General features: G+C 38.6%; 2 protein-coding genes across 2 annotated transcripts; both read right to left on the bottom strand.

Moving 5' to 3' along the window:
- Positions 1 to 3,382: 3,382 nt before the first annotated feature.
- On the bottom strand, positions 3,383 to 4,327 carry LOC127627374 (olfactory receptor 52D1-like). Its single transcript, XM_052103712.1, has one exon. It carries the CDS (start codon positions 4,325 to 4,327, stop codon positions 3,383 to 3,385), a length of 945 nt encoding a protein of 314 aa, XP_051959672.1.
- Positions 4,328 to 19,344: 15,017 nt separating this feature from the next.
- On the bottom strand, positions 19,345 to 20,271 carry LOC127627373 (olfactory receptor 6N2-like). The gene has a single exon (XM_052103711.1). The coding sequence runs from the start codon at positions 20,269 to 20,271 to the stop codon at positions 19,345 to 19,347; it is 927 nt and encodes a 308-aa protein (XP_051959671.1).
- Positions 20,272 to 21,715: the final 1,444 nt, after the last annotated feature.

Here is a 21,715-nt window from a genome sequence, read left to right as displayed (position 1 = left end):
ACAACTATGCCATTCGCAGGTTGATTACCCAAAACATGTACACATAGTGACTCTGTGGCACTATCAAAACATTCCTCTGATTGTTTGAAGATCCCAACCAGCCCAACACAGCAACATTGGCACAACCAATTGTGTGAGTTTGGGGCATGAGTTTGGAGCTTGTGTTTAAAAAACATGATACATTTTGTAATTTTGTTTGGTGATGTTAATGGCTCAGAAATTAGCCATTAACCATCCCGCTGTATGGTCCCACCAACAGGGGGACCATACAGCGGGAAATACATCATAGGGAGTTTGCCTGAAAAGGGAACTAAGCCTGTGGAGCTCGACCTCAGTACAGAGCACCTGTGACTCATAGTGGGTCTGGTCGCTTATTGCTCCACTGAATTCGCCGGCCAGAAGACTAGGGAGGAGAACATCCAGGGAGTGACGCTTAGTGGCTAACCTGGGATAGAAGGCGCACTGGATCAACTTGGTGAAGGGTGCTGTGTGCAAGCGGAACACCCATTCGGTTGTGTCCCGCGTTACCAAGTTCAACTGGCTCAGACCTGACAAAACACGGGACAAGACCGACTAAACCCTGATATTGTCAAATCTGGCAAAGATATTGGGTGTTTCCCAGCCCGCTGCTCTGCAGATGTCTGCTAAGGAGTAGCCAAGGGTGTGATAAGCAAAGGAAATAGCATCAACAACCCAGTGAGCTAACCTGTTTGGAGATGGCGTTCCCTTTCCTCTGTCCGCCAAAGCAGACAAAGAGCTGCTTAGAACATCTAGAGCTCTGCGTGCGGTCCAAATAGATACGCAAAGCAACTTGCTTGCAGGCTCATGACCTGGTCCCTTAAGGGGTTCGTAGGAACCTTGGGCACGTAGCCCAGTCGCGGCCTCAGTATAACGTGAGAATGTGCCGGACCAAACTCCAAGCAGGTGTCGCTGATAGAGAACACATGCAGGTCCCCAACCTTCTTGATGGAGGCTAACGCGATCAGTAGGGCCATCTTCAGGGAGAGGGCCTTGAGCTGAATCAAGCAGCTCGAAGCGGGTTTCTCTGAAGGCCCGAGAGGGCCACAGAGAGATCCCAAGAGGGGAACAGGCTAGGCCGGGAAGGGTTCAGTCTCTGGGTGGCTTTCAGGAACCTGATAATCAAGTCGTGCTTACCTAGGGACTTGCCATCTACTACGTCGTGGTGGGCTGTGATAGCAGCGAGATACACCTTCAAGGTGGAGGGGGACAGCCTCCCCTCCAGCCTCTCCTGCAGGAAGGAATGCACTGACCGAACTGCGCACCTCTGTGGGTCTTCGGCTCAAGAAGAACACCAATTCGCAAACAAGCGGCACTTTGGGGCGTAAAGTTGCCTGGTGGAGGGAGGTCTGGCTTGGTTAATCGTGTCTACGACTGCAGGTGATATATCCACTAGATCTTCCACATCCCGTCCAGGGGCCAGATATGGAGGTTCCAGAGGTCTGGGTGCGGGTGCCAGAGGGTACCCCGTCCCTGAGAAAGAAGATCCTTCCTCAGGAGCATTTTCCAGGGAGGTGCTGTCGAGAGGAGCATAAGATCCGAGAACCAGGTCCGGGTGGGCCAGAAAAGGGGCCACCAGGATGATCTGTCCCTTGTCCTCCTTGATCTTGCACAGCACCAGTGCAAGAAGGTTCACTGGGGGAAATGCGTACTTGCGCAGCCCCCGGGGCCAGCTGTGTGCCAGCGTGTCTGTCCCAAGAGTTAGTGGGAGTTGTCTTCGGAGGCAAAGAGATCTATCTGTGCCTTGAACAATTGGTCCCAAATCAGCTGGACCACCTGGGGGTGGAGCCTCCACTCTCCGCTGGGCGAAACCTACCACGACAGCACGTCCGCCATTGTGTTGTGGTTGCCAGGGATGTGAGTGGCGTGCAACGAACTGAGTCATGGCTGACTACAAAGGAGGAGATGGCGGGCGAGTTGTGACATATGAAGAGAGCGCACGCTGCCTTGGCGATTTATGTACGCTACCGTCGCAGTGCTGTCTGAACGGATCAAGATGTGCTTGCCCCGGATTAGTGGGAGAAACCTCAGTAGGGCAAGAGATACATCCAACAGCTCTAGGCAGTTGATGTGCCAACACTGCCGGGGTCCTGTACAGAGGCCAGCAGCAGCATGTCCGTTGCACATGGCACCCCAACCCTGTCGAGAGGCATCTGTGGTCACTACAACACGTCTGGACACCTGCTGCAAGGGGACTCCGGTCTGCAGAATGCAGAGGTCTGTCCAAGAGTTGAAAGTCTGATGGCAAGAAGGGGTGATTGTCACACGGTATGTCCCCCATATGTACCCATGGGCCACCCCGCCATGTACCCATGGGCCACCAATGAAAGCGCTGTCGAAGCGCTCAGGGGCGTAAACTGCACAGCGTGCAGAGAGAGAGAGAATGCCAGCTGGAAACACGCAGTAGATCCAACAGCAGTGCTTATCGCCAGTAGAGGAGAGTGAAACAGTGGTGAACTCAGCTTGCTGTTGCACAACCGTTCAGCTCCGAAGAAAAAATCTGACAGGCACTTGCTGCCCCGCTTCCCTTTATACCCATCTGTCTGGGGCGGGGCATGCAAATTCTGTCAGCAAACTTGACATTGGCCTAAAGCATACTGAGTCTTAAGACTTAAATTGAATGCTGGTAAATTGATATACATGAGCGGGGCATGCAAATTCTGTCTGCCAACTTGACACTGGCCTTTTCTCAGGTTCAGAGGTACGTTTGGCATCCCAGGAAGACCCCTTGTGTCACTTCATTCAACACAATGTAGAGTGAGTGACAGAAGGGGAACTACAAAATCTTGTCTGAGATTTTGCTTCTCCTAAATTATCATATAAGGTTTGAGCTTGCTCACAATAAAACATTTGATAATGTGGCATGTAAGCTCTCAGTTCAATTATGAACACAGAAAAATTATATACACAGAATTCAGATCGACACAACCTTGTCACACAGTGAATCACTTATAAATGCTACCAATAATTAAGCATATAGCACACTACAAAATGTTGGTCTCTTTCCTTTGTGAACTGACTTATCCAAATTTAGCCTTTTTTACTAATGCTAAATAAATAATTTCCAGTCATGTTGCTGTAATTTTATTACAATTATTTCCAATAATGTTAACATTTATTTAACATTCAACATTAAAACGAGAGATTAATGCAAAGGACAGTTTTCAAACATAGCTTGCTCCCATGCATAACAGGGTCAGGTTGGATGTCATGAGATACAAAATTGATCATACTGAGTCTTAAGACTTAAATTTAATGCTGGTAAATTGATATGCAATGAGTATGTATATCAATATGTATATTGTGTATATATGACATTTAAAAAAAGAAGTATAGCAAATAATTGTTAGGTCTCATTCCTTTTTCAACTTTCTGAAACATTCTCTTTTGTTGTTATACATGAAGTAAAAACTTTTTTACGCACTGCATTAACATTTAATCCATAAATAAGAGGATTAAAAACAGGTGGAACAATAACCAATTCTAAAGCCAAGAAATTGCGTAGGCTCTCTGGAATGTCATTTGCACCATATCTACTATACATGATATCAAAAAGCATAGCAAAAGTGAAATTGATCAGTGCAAATATATGTGGCAAACATGTTTGCCAGAATTTCCTCCTATTTTCTAAAGATGTTTTACATGCAGCGATCAGTTTAATATAGGATACTATAATACACACTGCACAGTTAACAAATATGACAGCAACAATATATCCATAGACATTATTTACAAGAGATGACACACAAGAAAGCTTTACAATTGACCAGTTATCACAGTATAATTTGTCAATGTGATTTTTACAAAATGGCTTCAAGTTTGATAACAGGACTCCTGAAATCACAAAGCAGTTTGGTACAATCCATGATAAAATAATTAATCTAACACAGGTGATTTTAGTTAATTTGGAATTATAGTCTAAAGGTCTGCATATGGCTACATATCGATCATAAGACATCACTGTTAATATTGTAAATTCACAAAGTAAAGAGCTGTAGATTACATATGTTTGTAGAGCACACATGTGAGAGGAGATCACATATGAATCAAATATTAAATCTGACAACATTTTAGGGTAGAATCCTGAAGCTCCAAATACCCCATTTACACAGAGATAACACAAAAATATGAACATTGGTAAATGAAGAGCTTTCTCCATGATAATGACCACAACAAGACGAATATTAATGGACAATATAAGCAAATAGAGGAAAAGAAAACAAGTGAAATATATATGCCTATTTGATTTGGAATCTTTAGGCACCATAAGAGTTAGTGTCATAGAGTTAGGATAAGACATGTTATCCATCAATATATATATGGTAGCTCAAATCACAATATTAGTAAATGTTTTTACACACACACACACACACACACACACACACACACACACGCAAATTATATATTATTTGCAATCTGTTTATTGGACTCCAGTATTAATTGTTGGCTGAAAGAAACCAGACAGTCAAAGTGAGAGCTTAGGAAAAAAAGGCAAACGTTCAGATTCACAGAGCTGGAGCTGGATGTGTGTCGAGCTAGACGTTTTTATAACAAATTTTTTCAGTTCTCTATGAGACATAAAATGTCTAGGGATTAATTACACTCATCTTAAAGCTGAAGTGTGTAATTTCTGTGCAACTAGCGCCACTGAACAGAATTGCAAATATAAACAATGTTTTAAAAAACAGCTTTCCGAATACACCCCTTGATTAGGGTGACCAGATTCCTGCTTGCGGAAAACCGGTCAGTCCCCTCCCAGCAAAAATGAAATTGACATATCCTTACCTAGGAGCAGATCAATGCGAAGTAGATGGTGCATCCGCATCTGGAACTGTTGTCACCTTGTACTTTTCGCTGTCAGCAATTTTTCTCAGTGATCACATGTCTTTCAAGAGTTTATCGTAAAATGCAGAGCAGTCCAGTCCAAAATTAAGACGTACAATAAGCATTGCCTTCATGACTGTTACACTGAGTCGAGATTTTCCAGTGTCCATGCTGCGTTCATTAATGAGAACACACGCTCCACAGGTGCAAATGTCCCAGACAGGCATAAAACAAACTCCACGACCTTGGCTAAGACTCTGAAGTTGATGGTTTTGCTCTCCAGTAGAGTTGGGGTACTCAAGTCCAATATTAATGGACTCGGACTTGTCACAGACTCTGATGCATTTTTACTTGGTCTTGACTCAGACTCAAGCCTTTAGGAGTTCCACTCTCATCCAGAAACATCAATAATGTAAGTACACTTTTAAAAGTACATTCCCCAACTCTGCAAATTATTAAATAGGACAAAAGTTTTATCAGACTCAAGTTACAATGCAAAGACATTTCTAACTGAAAATGTTGACTATATCGAGACAAAATCAATCATTACGTATAAGGGATATTTCAACTAAAATGACAGATGCAATAGACCATGGAATTTGTACAACTCAGTCCATTACATATTTGTAGCGCAACCTCTGTGTGTTACCTGTAAAGCTGGCACTTGTGTTTGGCAAAAAAGTTTGAAAATACAATGGACACAAGTGAATAGAGAAGTCTTTATTCACCTATTATCCATACGAAATATAATGTGAAAAGAACAACACATCAGCTTAACTTTAAGGAAGTAAGCTATACCTGGACAACGCAGGAGGACTGAAATTTGTGAAGTGTAGTAGAATAAAAATACATTTTTAATGGTAACTGATATTGTTTTATTTTATGGGCATTATTACATTTTTTAATATTACCATTTATTAAATGTATTAAACATATTAAATGTATTTAATTAATTACATTATATGTATTTTACCCATAATTTTAGATAAAACTGGACAAATTGAAAATGAAATAGAAACAAACTAAATTAAAATTTGAAATAATAATAACTAATTGATATTACTATTATATCAACAAATAATTGAAAAAGTCAACAGAACAAAATAAAAATTGTGTTGAAGGACAGTTTTGTCTTCGTACACCTGAAGCAAATTCATTCTTAAACCACTTTGAAATTTGTTCAGCAGGACACTAATCATAAAATGTGAATATAAAATGCAACAGAGGTGTTTTTGTTTCATTTTGTGAGAACTTCAAGGAGTACACAGGAAAGTTAGAGACAGGTGTTAGACATAATTTAGCTCAGGTGTAAGTGCCCTTACCACTTCTCCAGACGGGCACTTTACCATGTCCCCGCTGCCACACGCTTATATTGACAAATACTTTTTTCTTAGTTGTGAAGGTTAAAATAAGCTTAAAATATTTATGTTGAGTTTACGGTTACAATTTTAATTCAGATTCATGAACAGATTCATTTGGACTCAACTCGGACTCTGCCTGTTATGGACTCAGTCTTGAGTTAGACTCTGCCCCTTTTGGACTCTGACTCGATTGTTTAAAGACTCAGACTTGGCTGGAATTCAACTATGGTGGACTCGAACCCAACACCACTCTCCAGCTCATGAAAAACATCTGTCCATCTCTCAGACATGGCTGTCTTGTTCATGTTCCAATCATGAATTGCGACAAGTGACAATGTTTTTCACACAAAACACTTTTTTCCTGCTGTTGTGATGCTTCGACAGAGGCCAAGGCAGAGATGCTGGTCTTCACAGTTGCAACATCTCACATTTCCTCTATTTCATGTACTCATTTCCATTTACCCACCTTCTCGCAGCCAGTGGCAGCAGTGGAATGGACTAAAACCAGATACATTTTAAAAGTTGTTTTAACTTAATACCGTGACTTAAAAATGCAAGCTATCAAATGACATGCATTACAACGTTCAAAGACATCCATCTAGTGCATGTTTACAATGTCCAACAGTCAAAAACAGCACACCATGAACACCTTAATGATGTCAGGGTGTCCAGGACATGTTTTTGTACTCAAACCAGCACACAGTGCAGTAAAGTGGAACTGTGGATTTCATTTTGTAAGTTAGAACTTGACACAACATTCTTGGCACGAGATGGATACCAACAGCCAAAGATGTCTGTCTGGATCAAGTTTACAAAGCTAAACAGTTTAAAAATAGTGCAGATTGGTGCAAGAATGTGTCCTTTTAAACCACCCCTAATAGTCTCTTTTGGTATCTGTCCTGCTCTTGACTCAGGCAATAATGTAAAAATAGCTGTTAATGTCTTGCTGTGGAGGCAGTCATGTCCTGACGTGTTCATCCATGTGACTTCACAAAGTAGTTTGATAATTATTTTATGTTTAGCTACTTAGGATACTATGTTAGCCTATGTTACTTGTTAGAATTGGTTTTCTTGTCACTAAAAATTTACATTCTTCAGTGGAGAGTGTTACTATAATCTACAGTAGTGCTCAGAGCTTGAAAACATTATCCAGATGAACATTCTGTTAATGTACAAAATCTACAAATCAAACTCACTCAGAAAGCCAACCATTTCTAAAATATCATTCTAATTTTACAAAGAATAATTGTGCCAGAATCAGTTTTCTTATTCCTAAAAATGAACATTCTTCAGGGGAGAGTGTTCATTGTATTAACTTATTTCAAAGCATAATTTTTATATAATAATAATTATATATATCTCAATATAGTAAATGTTTTCTGGAAAATCAATAAAAAATTTTTTTATATATGTAATAACCATATTGTAATGCCTAATTTTGGAAATTCCAGTCAGTGAATTCAATATTTTTCTGTATATGGAACAGGACAAACATAAATAAAAATAATAATAGAAAAAATGTAAGTTACCAAAATGTTAATGATGGTATATTTCAGTCTGATATTTTGTTAACTAATATTATTATTATTATTATTATTAGCATATTATAATCTTTGCTCAAGAAACTCAATACCTATCGCATGTAAACCACGAAGTGTTTCTTACTTTATACATCTATCTACTTCCGCGTCCTCCAAATAAGGAAGCACCACTGTTGTTGCGCTGCTCTGACACCTAGCGGCAGGCTCTGTTACATCTCCGTTACATCTCATTACATTTCCGTTTTTCAACAGCATGATACATTTGGCTGCCTTGTGCAGAGTTTACACTACACGATTTAAAGCCCAATTTTGAATCGCCGACAGATTTGTGGAGATCGCTAGCAAACGCCCGAAATCATAGGCATATCAGAGCATGCTCCGACGAATGTTATGTATGAATCATCAAAGACAATATCTGAGAGAAGCGCTGACACATCGCTGATGTCAGCGAGATATTTAGAATGTTAAATATCTGGACCAGTCTTCAGACATGGGGACTTGTGACTTGGTGACTTGGACTCGAGTCGACTCGAGTCGCTATTTTTATGACTTGTGACTTGACTTGACAAAAAATAAAATACTTCGGACTTGGAAGTTAAAGACTCGGGACTTGACTTGACTTGAGAGACGAAGACTTGAATGACTTGAGTGTTAATCACATCATGTTTTCAGTTTGAATATAAAATATATAAATTATTTAAAAAAATAAAGTTGATCCAGCTGGAGCTCAGGCTGAGAATAGTTTTGTCATGACTGGATCACGACACTATAGGCTATCATCAGCCATGCCCTCTCGTATCTTACGCACACCACGCCCACTTAGATCAGATAACCCATCAACATGTCAACCGGAGGGGTAACGTTACCGAGGGTCATCGTTTTCGGCTTCAAAAATGATTATCAAGATGGTAAAAGACGAACAGCGCTTTGCAAGACATGCAACGTTAAGATCGCGGACAGCCAGACGACAACCTCCAATTTCGTCCGCCATTTGAAGAGCCATTCTGCCCAGTAAGTGCTTGTCAATTTGTTAATTTTATCTGGTTAGTTGGTAGTTAGCTAATGTAATAATAGCAGGGTTCCCACGGGTCCTTGAAATCCTTGAAAGTTTGTGAATCTGAAAAATAAAATTCAAGGCCCTGGAAAGTTCTTGAAAATAAACATACATATACAGGTCCTTGAAAGTGCTTGAATTTATTTTGTGCAAGAAGTTTTCTGGAAAAAAAATCTGTCCATTAATTTTTTATTTCGCCAACACTTCGTGGCTTATGCTGCATACTAGCCTGCTTGATTTACGTTAGTTACGCCGCATTTAAGTGTTTCCCTGCGAGGTACTTTGTTTTGTACGTTGCCATGACGTTCACGCGCGCTGGTACCTCAACGTTTCCCACTCACAGACATTGCAAAAATAGGCTTATGGATATACTCTGAGTGTGTGTGGGAGTGTGTGTGTGTGTGAGTGAGTGTGTGTGTGTGTGTGAGTGAGTGAGTGAGTGTGGGTGTGGGAGTGTGGGAGAGAGAGTGTGTGAGAGAGTGAGTGTGTGTGTGTGTGTGTGTGTGTGTGTGTGTGTGTGCGAGCGCGAGAGTGAGTGAGTGAGTGAGTGTGGGTGTGGGAGAGAGAGTGTGTGTGAGTGGGTGTGTGAGAGAGAGAGAGTGTGGGAGAGAGAGAGTGTGGGAGAGAGAGTGTGTGAGAGAGAGAGAGAGTGTGTGTGAGAGAGAGAGAGAGAGAGAGTGTGTGAGAGAGAGAGTGTGTGTGAGAGAGAGAGTGTGTGTGTGAGAGAGAGAGTGTGTGTGTGAGAGAGTGTGTGTGTGAGAGAGAGTGTGAGAGAGAGAGTGTGTGTGAGAGAGAGAGTGTGTGTGTGAGAGAGAGAGTGTGTGTGAGAGAGTGTGTGTGTGAGAGAGAGTGTGTGAGAGAGAGTGTGTGTGAGAGAGAGAGTGTGTGTGTGAGAGAGAGGAGAAATGTAACAAAGTTTAATGTATGTAACTGTGTTTGAGAGAGAGAGAGGGAGGTGTTCAGAGAGGAGTCTGTTGGATGTTAAGCTGTTATATGTTTTATGGACTCAATGTTGAAAATTTAAAATATTTCAAACACTGTTGGCAGAAGTGAAAAATAAATAATTTTATGAAGTTACAATTTTGTTTGATTCCATGATGTATTTTACTGAACATGAGTATTGTAATTTACTGACAGTTACTTATATCTTGTCTTTTCACTTTATTATGATCAGATTCTGCAGGTAAAATTACAATAATAAGGTGACTTGACTTGGACTTGACTTGACATAGCCTGTGACTTGACTTGGACTTGACTTGACATAACCTGTGACTTGACTTGACTTGACTTGCCCAAGAAAAAAATACTTGGGACTTACTTGAGACTTGAAGGTGAAGACTTGAGACTTACTTGAGACTTGCACATGTGTGACTTGGTCCCATCTCTGCCAGTCTTCGATTCCAAATCGTGCAATGTGAAATGTATTTTGACTGAATACAACTGCAGCGTTGACCTACAGCCAACGTGAGGGCAAGAAACAGGGCACGGAAATTTTCAGTTGGAGGAGCCCTGAGCTACCTGCAACAAAACATCAACTAGCATGGCAGCAGAGCAGACAATCCTTGCTGCCCGCATCTCCCCAAACCATTCCCTCCTCCGTAGTCTTTTCTTCTTCTTGTTTGACTGACTTTCGCTGTAAATCAGCGCACAAACATGTATATCGCAAGCATGGTGGTTCCAAACTGTATTCAATCAACCGAACTCAGCTCATAGTAACCAATGCATCAAAGGTACCATTTTCTTACAGCTCTGGTGGTGGTGCATTGCAAGGTTACTCTTTTTAAGGGTATTGCACAACCAATGCTTGCCCAATTCAGGGCTTATATAAAGTATTGGTTACTCTTTTAAGCAAGGGCATAGAAAGAATGTGAGATCTGTGTGTCAGTTTACTATGCACCATTAAGAATGATGCTCCCTGACAAGAACGGACAGTAAAATGCATTTATTATTTTGCCAAGATGAAACAAGATGCAGTTTAGGTTTCTCCTCTCTGCTGGTTGTGGAAAGTTTGTGGAGGCAAGTCAGACAGTGTGGAGGACTGTCCTGTCAGCGCCTGATTTCGCTCATTCTGCCTGTGAAACAGTGTGTGATAAATTATGGCAAAATGCAATAAACGGTATAACTATATGCACTCAAATCCAATGATTTTATGAAAATCGTAATTAATGATATGTAGACATTTATTGCCAGCCTGTAATAAGTATTTTTGGATAGCTAAAATAGCTTTAAGTGGCTTATACCAGAAGTGGTCAAAATTTTCTCTGAAAAATAAAGTGGATAGATCTAATGTATAAGAATAGAATAATGTAAATCCTTGGACTGAGAGTGAACAAGCAGGGCAACATTCGGAGCTGCTCAATGCAATAGCAGCTGTACTCAGCCAGTCACCAATGAGCAAAAGGTTTCTTTCAGTTAGAAATGAATATCATAGAAGGATAAAAGGGCAAGCCTTTTAAACTACTCCTCAATGTACATACAGTCCGTTCCCTAACACACACCCCAAAACTAATTTAAATTATTAAAAAAATAATTTCTAAAGTTACAATTTACCAAAAGTATAGTTGAAGAACAGGACAATTATTTATCCCCCCCAACGAAACCAAGAAATTAAATTGTCAGACAATCTGACTGGAGCTTGCAATTTTTGCTATATTGCTTTCTAGTTTGCTTTCGAATGTAGTGATACAAGGGGTCTTTCTTGAGAGCCTCGCTTACCTCTGGATTTGAGAAAAGGCCAATGAGAAATTTGCAGACAGAATTAGCATGTCCGCCCCCAGACATACAGGTATAAAGGGAAGCGGACGTGAGTCTGTCAGTCAGGTTTTTCACTGAGGGTATGGTATGACCGTTTACAGTGGTAGGTCTAGTGTCATGGCAAGGGGGACACAACGTCTCATTCCCTCCATCAGGGAATGGAGGTTACAACAGTAACCATGACATTACCCTTCTGTCACTCACTCGACGTTGTTTCGAATGTAGTGACACAAAGAAGAGTGACTCTTAAGGGATCCATTTCCAAAACTTGGGATTACACCTGACTTAAAGGAAATGGCAGGTCCACTGTTGGTTCTCAACGGACTGCAAAATTTAGAGCTGAATGAAGTAGAGGGGAAAGTGATTTATAAATTCTTTGTGAAGGTTTTTAATAAAGGAAAACGAAATGGGAGCGTTGGCAGAGGGATAAATTCGGGTTGAAAGAGGATATGAAGCCAGTGTGGAGGGTGCTGTACAAACCACATATTGACAAAACTATCTGGTGACTTACAATGGAGAATATTACATGGGGCTGTGGCTGTTAATGCATTTTATTTTCAGTCATTAACGCAAACAATAATGATTAATGTGTGTTTTGTGGTTCTATAGAAGCTATTTTTCATTGTTTCTTGGAGTGTGTAAGATTCCAAATGCTTTTTAATTTGTTGGATTTGTTGTGTAGTAAATGTGGGGAAAAGTTTACACCAGATGCTTTTATTTTGGGGGCAGGGTATAATCAAAAGCAAAAGGTTAAATGGCAGCTGCTCAGTTTGCTGACAGGCAAAACTCGTAATTTGTAAAACAAGGATGAACAGCATAGAAAATAGAGGTGGTCAAAAGATTATACCTTTATTTAAAGCTTTTGTCAAAGCTTTTTGTATTATAAAGCAATGAAAGATATAGAAACTTTTAAACTACAATGGTGTTACAATTTTATTTTTTGTAAAGTGGTGGAGTTATTTTTTGATCATGTGTGGACTTGAAACTTGTTTAATATTTATGCTTTTGTTATAATGAGTGAATAAAGTTTGTTATTAAAATCAAAGCTCTCTCTCTCTCCCACTTGCCCTTTCCCTCTCCCCTCTGCCACCCCTCGTCTCTCCCCAAGGTACCCAGGAGGCGGGGTGGACCACCAGCTGGTGGAACGGCGTGGTTGGCCCGTGAGGGTGCACGGCCGGCGCGGAGTCAGCTGATCAACAGGAGAGTGAGATAAAGGGGAGCCGGAGATGCCAGTTGGAGAGAGAGAGAGAGAGAGAGAGAGAGAGAGACACACGCAGCCTCTGTATGTGTGTGCATCTTTGTTTAATGTTGTTTTAAGTTGAATTTCTGTCATTAAAGTTACATTGACTCTTCTGCTGGTTCCCGCCTCCTCCTTGCCAATACCTAACCTGTTATACTATGTTAAAAGAGTATGGATATTTTTTTATATGTCTTATTGATAAAATAAATTATAAAATATTCAAACATGTTTTACTTGCAGCTATTATTATATAATCAATAATGGTTGTTTTGTAATTTAAATAGTGTTTTTCATTTAAATGTATATATCAATAGAGTACATTACTCTATTGTAATTGCTCCATTGATATATAATTTCGGAGAGCATCCCGAAAGTATTCACAGCGCTTCACTTTTTCCACATTTTGTTATGTTACAGCCTTATTCCAAAATGGATTAAATTCATTATTTTCCTCAAAATTCTACAAACAATACCCTATAATGACAATGTGAAAGAAGTTTGTTTGAAGTCTTTGCAAATTTAAAAAGAAAAATCACATGTACATAAGTATTCACAGCCTTTGCTCAATACTATGTTGAAGCACCTTTGACACCAATTACAGCCTCAAGTCTTTTTGTGTATGATGCTACAAGCTTGGCACACCTATTTTTGGCAGTTTCTCCCTTTCTTCTTTGCAGGACCTCTCAAGCTCCATCAAGTTGGATGAGGAGCTTCAGTGCACAGCCATTTTCAGATCTCTCCAGAGATGTTCAATCGGGTTCAAGTCTGGGCTCTGGCTGGGCCACTCAAGGACATTCACAGAGTTGTCACATAGCCACTCCTTTGTTATCTTGGCTGTGGGCTTCGTTGTCCTGATAGAAGATGAACCTTCACCCCAGTCTGAGGTCCAGAGCGCTCTGGAGCAGGTTTTCATCAAGGATGTCTCTGTTCATTGCTGCATTCATCTTTCCATCGATCCTGACTAGTATCCCAGCTCCTGCCACTGAAAAACATCCACAAAGCATGATGCTGCCACCACCATGCTTCTCTGTAGGGATGGTATTGGTCAGGTGATGAGTGGTGCCTGGTTTCCTCCAGACATAATGCTTGCCATTCAGGTCAAAGAGTTCAATCTTTGTTTCATCAGACCAGAGAATTTTGTTTCTTATTGTCTGAGAGTACTTCAGGTGCCTTTTGCTGAGAGTGGCTTCCGTCTGGACCACCTGAGCACCTGAATTTTGAGTCTCATGGCAAATGCTGTGAATACTTATGTACACGCGATTTTAACTTGTACATGCCATTTTGTGTACAATACCTTTGCGATTAGTAAATTATGTGAAATGTATATTGGCATTATATCGATCATTGTCTATCCTGCTCTTTTCCATAAAATTAAATTAGTGTGTCTGGCAACAAACTATTTGGATTAGACTTCTTAATTTAGACAAATTCTCTGTTGTTCAGGAAAAATTGGTCAAAAGAAATTTGGGCTCATCCATTTTTATTCAGGGTCACCCAAAAGTAATTTTCTGGCTAAGCCCTTTGTCTAGAGCCAAAAGCAGGCTGGCTGTTAGAAAACCAAAAAGCAAAATTAAAGCTGCAGTGTGTAATTTTGTCAGTGTTAATACTTTCACCTATCCCAGCTTAATTTGTATAGATAACCATGCCATTCATTTGTATTAATTTACCCATGTTTCCAATGATCATGGTATAAATATTGGGGGTTGTACTTGCTTGGTACAAGAATCCATGCCACTGGAGTTAGAATAAGACACGTTAGCTCAATTCACAATATTACCAAATTGTTGTTAATAAAAAACCCTACAAAATGTTACATTTGACATAATTTGTTAATTAGGCTTCAGAATGGTAAGTAATCAGACAGTTAAAGTAAGAACTTTGGAAAAGGCAAACGATCAGATCCACAAAGCTCGAGCTGGGTGTGTGGAGCTAGACGAGTCCCGCCCCAAAGCCACGCCATTGGTTAAGTCAATGACACAACAAATGATGCTGATCCAGGAGCACGTCTTACTTGGCAAAATCAAGGCAACCAGCAACTTACTGAATTTCAAAAGTAATACAAAATAGTCCAGAAGTTAGTGCAGAAGTTAGTGTAGAAGTGTAACTGCGGAAGACTAAGAGAGTAATACAAGTTATTGTTCCCACGTCAATTAAATGAAGGTCATCTGACAGTGAAATCCAGCTGTATATATGGAGTTTAAGAATACAAATTATTCTTCAAAGACTACTACCCCACGATACATATGCAAGAATTCCCTGCATGTCCTGTGGCGCAGAGAAAATTCCCCTGTTTTTTTTGTGACTCCTCATGTTCCTGGAATCCAAAAACTAGTCAAAATCAACAGCTTGTTATGGTAACACTTCTACTAGTCCAAGAGCTAGGCATAGGCAGAATGGAAATAAAGCAGAAGACAGAAGATTGTTTTGGTAGTCTTCTAGTTATTTTAAAAGTTATGGTAAAAATCTCACTGTTCAGTCTTCATCTGACAGGCATAGGCTCAACCAGTGTTATTATATCAAGCTAAAACAATGGAAAATACTGCTTCACAAAATTGTCCTATGACATTGAAGACCTTGAAATGGAAACAAATTATCTCTAACTTGTGAAGACAATACAGCATACAACCTAAGAAATAATAATCCATAGAAAAAGCAATAAACAATATAAAAATACAATTATTACTACTACTGAGAAAGAAATGTGTAAATGTATGTAAATCATGTTGTTTTAAAAAAATATTTTTTTATTATTATTATTATTATTAAATAAAATCTACAAGGTCTTTAAAATCGTGAGTAAATGTTGATCCAGAAGGATAATTTGAGTGTTTCAAGATATTTTTGGACCATCATAGTCATCATGTTGATCCTGGATCATCATAATTATTTCACTCCTAGATAGATTTGCTAATGTTGATCCTGGACCATCATTGTCATGATTCCCATAAACTACCATGGGAAGCACAGCTACTTCAAAATACCACTATCTTCAGTTCGTGGTTTGTAATTATTCTTGCCATGGTTTAATAAAGGCTTCCTTACATTTTATACTTCAGTTGGAGCCATGGATATATCCTTTATACCACTATCTTTTGTTACAAGCTTAAACATTTTCTAAATTACTGATCAGTGTAAATTAACTGGTTTTATTCATTAATTAGGGATGCTCTGATATTCAAATTCTGATAGATGCTGAAATGTATTGTCATGTAATGGCCGATGACGAATACATGGCCAATATTATTGATTTATTCAATTTTGTCTAAAAACAAAGTTAGGTGGTATAACCAATGGATTGGAATAAATAGTTGGTGTTATACAAGTGAGTTTATGTGTGTGATCTGAAACGGAGTTAGGTGAACTTGCAGTACTGGGTATCAATAACAATTATAAAGCTTTACAGCGTGCATTCAAGCTTTGCACAAGTTACAATTGTGCTAAACATTATCATAATTCCCAATAGTCAGTAGCAGAAATCCTGTGGCTCTATATACATCATTTTCACCCAAGAATATATACATTGGTTCATGAAGAGCTTTCTCCATGATTATGACCATAACAAAGTGAATGTTAATTCACAATATGAGCATAAAGAGGAAAAGAACACACACATTAAATATACCTATAAGTGTTTTATTCTTTGGGTATCATCCATCAAGGCAGGAATGGTCAGATAAATATTTTTACAATACAAACTGCACATGAGACATTATTAATAGACTTGCATCATAATGTACATCAGTGCACAACACTTCTGTATGTTAAGCCACACTATCCAATGCTGGCAGAAGGAATTGAAGTAGTCACAGTAAGTGCTCAAAAAAGGCAAAAAGATCCACAGATTGTAAGGTGGGTATTCTCAACTGAAAGTTTTGTTAACATTTTTTGCAACACAGTTGGAAAGTGTCAATAAAACATATCATGGGATCAATTACACTCAAAGCCAAAACTTTGAGCACACGTTTCTAACACTTAAACAAAAAGTAATACATTTGCCATATCTGGCACATTATTTATAATGATTATTGTGTATGATAATACAGTAACATTGATTTTATTTCTAAAATACAGATACAAATATTGATATTGTGTCAAAGCAGCGAGAATACATGTAAAAATATAGAGGTGGGTTCAGATGGTCTTAACCATAATTAACCATATATTACTGTATTGTTCAATTTTGTCAACCTTTCTCTGAAGTGTTTGAAAGGCCAGACTAAATTACATTTCTGTCAGAGAGTGAGACAAAGCGACCCATGAGCAGAGGAAAAGTTCAAAGAATTTATTAAAAATAAATATGAACTTTCACTGTGCTGGTGAAGACTGAGGATCCTGGCTCCAGTTGTGGGGAGGCGTTTGAGGATGTGTGCGCACCAAGGCCACGTCTTGGGAAAAAACACGAAGAGTGTGTTTGTAGGTGCATTATGGAAGTCAGTAGCAGATTCGTAGGAATCCTCCGTTGAAGTGTAGTAAGGTGTATAGAACAACGCTCAGCAGACTGGAAGGCAATCAATTTCCCGACATGCGGGCAGAGATGAGAAGTCTTCCGTTGAAGACTAATGAGTGCAGAGAACAAGAGCACAGCAAACTGGAAGGCAACCACACTCCCGACATGCAGGCAGAGACAAGCAAACAAACAGATACACAAGACAGGACCAACTAGGCAGAGAGAATGAGGTTTTTTTACTTCACATCAAACAACAATCAAAGATTCTGAAAACATGAAGGGCTTAAGAAGGGAGTGAATTATTGGAGAAACAAGGTGCTGCTAGCACACTAATTAGTGGCATGATCAGCATTCCCCTGGGAACAATCAATGCTCCCTTGGAAACACTGATCTTGCATGCTGGCAGCACGTGTGAGACATAAGGGAGAGAAAATAACAAAACACAGAACAAACCGACAAACTCACCGGAGCTGTGACGATTGCCTTATTCATAATAAACTTGAGCATAGCCATTCGTTTTCTGTTGCCTAAAGTATATGTATATGTACAGTATAGTAGACATGATTATATCCACAATATTCTGCTTTGTGGCCGATGTGGGCGGAACTTCCTAATAAGCATAAAACATAATTATGTTATGTATTAACACAGCATTAAAAATGACAGAAACTTGGGATCAAATGAAAACTGAATTGATTTGAGAGGTGATCTTTTTCTTCCCCATCAATCCATAATTGATTGTGGGTAGGTGGATGATGGCCAAATATCACATAAGCATTTTAATTATTTTGAGTCTTTGTCTATCAATTGCTACGAGTAACCTGAAAAGTTCCCAAGCCTATCGCTGCCTTCAAAGCTGTAAAGTCGGACATGTTTTGAGGACTGTAGAAAATTATGCTTATTTTAAAGCAGATATTGAATCTAATCAGAATGTGAAAAGTCTGTTCTATCAAGCTTGTACTTACTGCAGAGTCTGCAGAGGTCCAAACAGGAGGATGCTCATTTATTGCAGGGCTACTGTCATGCTGCTGTTATTGTTGTTCAGATAAAATCACATTTATGATTACAATTTGCTGGAGATGTAGCAGGCTCAATCTAGCTTCATAATTGTTAGTGTACATACATAATCTCCATATCTTAATGCTAACCTAAACCTAGCTTAAAACATTTGGTGTTGACATTGACTGTTGATTGATTGAATTCTTCCAGTGTATAATTCATCAGTTGAGCATCACAGCATGAAACAGTTGAAAACATCGTCACAACCTACGGTTCAGGAATAATTAATAAACCATTAATTTTTATACTAAGTAATAATGTCACTTCAAAACATGTGAAACATTTGAAAATGCCGACACTGAATAGAAATGAACATTCTCTTAAAGTTACTTATGAACTCTGAGGACATGTACACACACCTGTTAGCACAATGATGCTATTGTTTTTGTAGTTCATGGCGCTCTGCTTCAGGAAGTCTATCGCTGCCATTCTGGTGGACAAGATACGTATTCTCCACGGTTGAATTCATCAATAAAGTGAAAGAGCACACAAACTATTTATTCCAAAGCTTTTTCAAACAGATGTTCTGAAGCCCATACAAGAATCTAATCACCTGACATGCTACCGGCTACGCACAAAACACCAACCAACCGCATTTCCGCCAACCTAGCAAAATACAGTGGCTGACAATATTGTGGAGAGTATCGTTTGTTTCAAATTGGAGTTCTAAACAAAAGTTTGGGAGGAGAATGTTCCTCTAACCTCGCAATAAAATATATATAAAATAAATAATGGCTTGCATACCTTTCTCCTGTGACAATTCTTCCGGCATCTCTCGTCCACTCAATCTTCACATTTATTGTACATTTTCTTAATATACATTCACTTCCGTTACACTTTAATTAATCTATTAACATGTACAATATCATCTCTTTTTATGGAGTCCAGGGGGAACCTTCTATTGTACACAAGAGCCAAGCTATTTACCATTGTTTTAAGATTATATGAACACATGAACTTGTGAAAGAATGTATTGCATAACACAAACACACACACAACACAACAAAGTGTTAATATAATTTTCATTTTTATATAATCAAATTATTTTAATGATTTATGATATTAACACATGATTTTGAGATTCTTTTACGGACCTCTTTGAGTTTTAAGCCATATATTACAGGATTGAAAAGAGGTGGAACTATAATCACCATTAATGCAAAAAAAGTACGTAGGCTCTCTGGGAAATTGCTTGAGCTAAATCTGCTGTGTGTGAAATCAAAAACCATAGCAATACTACAATTCAACAGTGAAAACAAATGTGGCACACATGTCTGCAGAAATGTCCTTCTGTTCTCTAATGATGCTTTACATGCAATGATAAGTTTAATATAGGACATACTAATTAAAACAGCAAGACATATATAAAATAATAAAGTAATGAATCCCAAAATGTTATGAATGACCGTTGATTCACATGAGAGCATTACCATAGACCAGTTATCACAGTATAATTTGTCAATGTGATATTTACACAGTGGCAACCCTCTGGAAAACAGAACAGCAGTGAACATAGCAATAAATGGTAGAGTCCAACAGAAGCCAAGCAACATGCCGCACATACATTTATTAAACTTTTCATGATAGTGAAATGGTCTGCATATTGCCACATGTCTATCATATGCCATAATAGTCAGTGTACTACAGTCACACATAGCTGAGCTGTAGATCACAAAAGCTTGGAGAGCACACATGTAAGAAGGGATCACATATAAATCCAGTATTAAATCATGTAGGAATTTAGGAAAGAATCCTGCTGCTCCATATATATAATTTATACACAAATTACACAAAAAAATATACATTGGTTCATGAAGAGCTCTATCCAAGACAATAACCACACTGAGCCAAATGTTAACAAACAATATCAGTGCATAGACAAGCAGAGTGCATGTGAAATATATGTGCCTAAATGATTTAGAGCCTTTAGGTTCCATCAGAGTGTAGGTGGTAAAATAGGTCCTGTTGTCCATTATCGATTTATGTTCCTCCACAAATTTGTCCCGATCTAAAAAGCATGGTGATTTGATTCATTTGTAAATATTCCCTGGATACGACCAATGAAACCAACAATTAATCTCATGTAATTGGTTAACACTAACATCAATGTTCTAGCTTGAAAATACAGTATACACCAAAAATGACATACATTCTTTAAAAACTCAGTGAGTGCTACAGTAACACCAATTAACCATTACTATTATCTTGAGTTGTTATCTTGCATATTGAGAGTCAAAATATGGAGGCTCTGAAGACATTGCATGCTTATAAAGAACTTTTTTACACTGAGAAAATTCTCTGAGGCTCTAGAAAAGGGGTTGGCAACTGAGGTGTAATAGTAAGATGACAAAGGTATCTACCTTGTAATAGTATGTACATAATTACTTTACAAACATAAAGGGATCAGTCCCAACAAATTGTTATATTAAGTTTAGAAGGAAGACATATAGTACCAATGGGCACACTGCAAAACAGAACCAACTTGATTCTTCTCCTTTTTTTTATGATATTAAAGCAGGATTTTAACACTTCTGATTAGGGCTCTCTCCAAAACAATGATCATACTGAGACAAATGTTAACAAAAAATATTAGAACATAGAGAAGCCTCATTGGAGCCTCTTGGTTCCAATAGGGTGTAAGTTGTAAAATAGGCCATATTATTCATCATTTATTTATTGTGGCCAAATGTAATTGTGCAAAATCTGTCAAATGTTTAGACAATCAAAATTTGTGAGTCTAAGGGAATATTCAGTAAACTTTGAGATTGCACGGCTACTTTTTACCATTTTGTCACGCATCAAAATAATTAAATCTTACCAATATAATTTTAGATTGTAAGATTCCTTGTTAGAATAAATTTCAATATTCTTAAAAAAGGGTGCATGTTGCATTGTGTTGTATATAAGCCAGAATTTAATTTACACTGGATGTGAACATTACTTTTAAAAGTTGAATATCATAAAATAGCACTCAATTTGCCATCAGATATTTTGCAATGATAAGGGAAAGTTTGAATATATTGTCTTAGTTTAATTACATTGATTGATCGATTGATTGATTGGTTGGTTGATTGATTGATGTAAAATTTTGAGCAGACAACATTAGGCTACCACATTCTAATTCAACATGAAACTGAATGGATAGTATAATGTTTATTCATCAACTATGGAGCTGCTGTATACTTAACCATAAACATAAAACTATTTCCAAATAAACTAACTAAATAACTTCAAAAACTTCCCTACTTTTTTGTCTCACAGCCTGTTGCCCAGGGACTTAAATGACCTGAGAGGACAATAAAGAGATGCAATAATCCCTTGGATCCAGAGATCATTAACTATCATAGTTTGATAATTGTCTCCTTGAGCCATACTTTCTCTGTGGCTGGACCCAACTGTGAGACCAAAGGACATATC

This window comes from Xyrauchen texanus, chromosome 34 (genome assembly GCF_025860055.1).
Source record: "Xyrauchen texanus isolate HMW12.3.18 chromosome 34, RBS_HiC_50CHRs, whole genome shotgun sequence".
Classification (NCBI taxonomy): domain Eukaryota; kingdom Metazoa; phylum Chordata; class Actinopteri; order Cypriniformes; family Catostomidae; genus Xyrauchen; species Xyrauchen texanus.
This window is presented reverse-complemented; position numbering and strand designations above follow the sequence as displayed.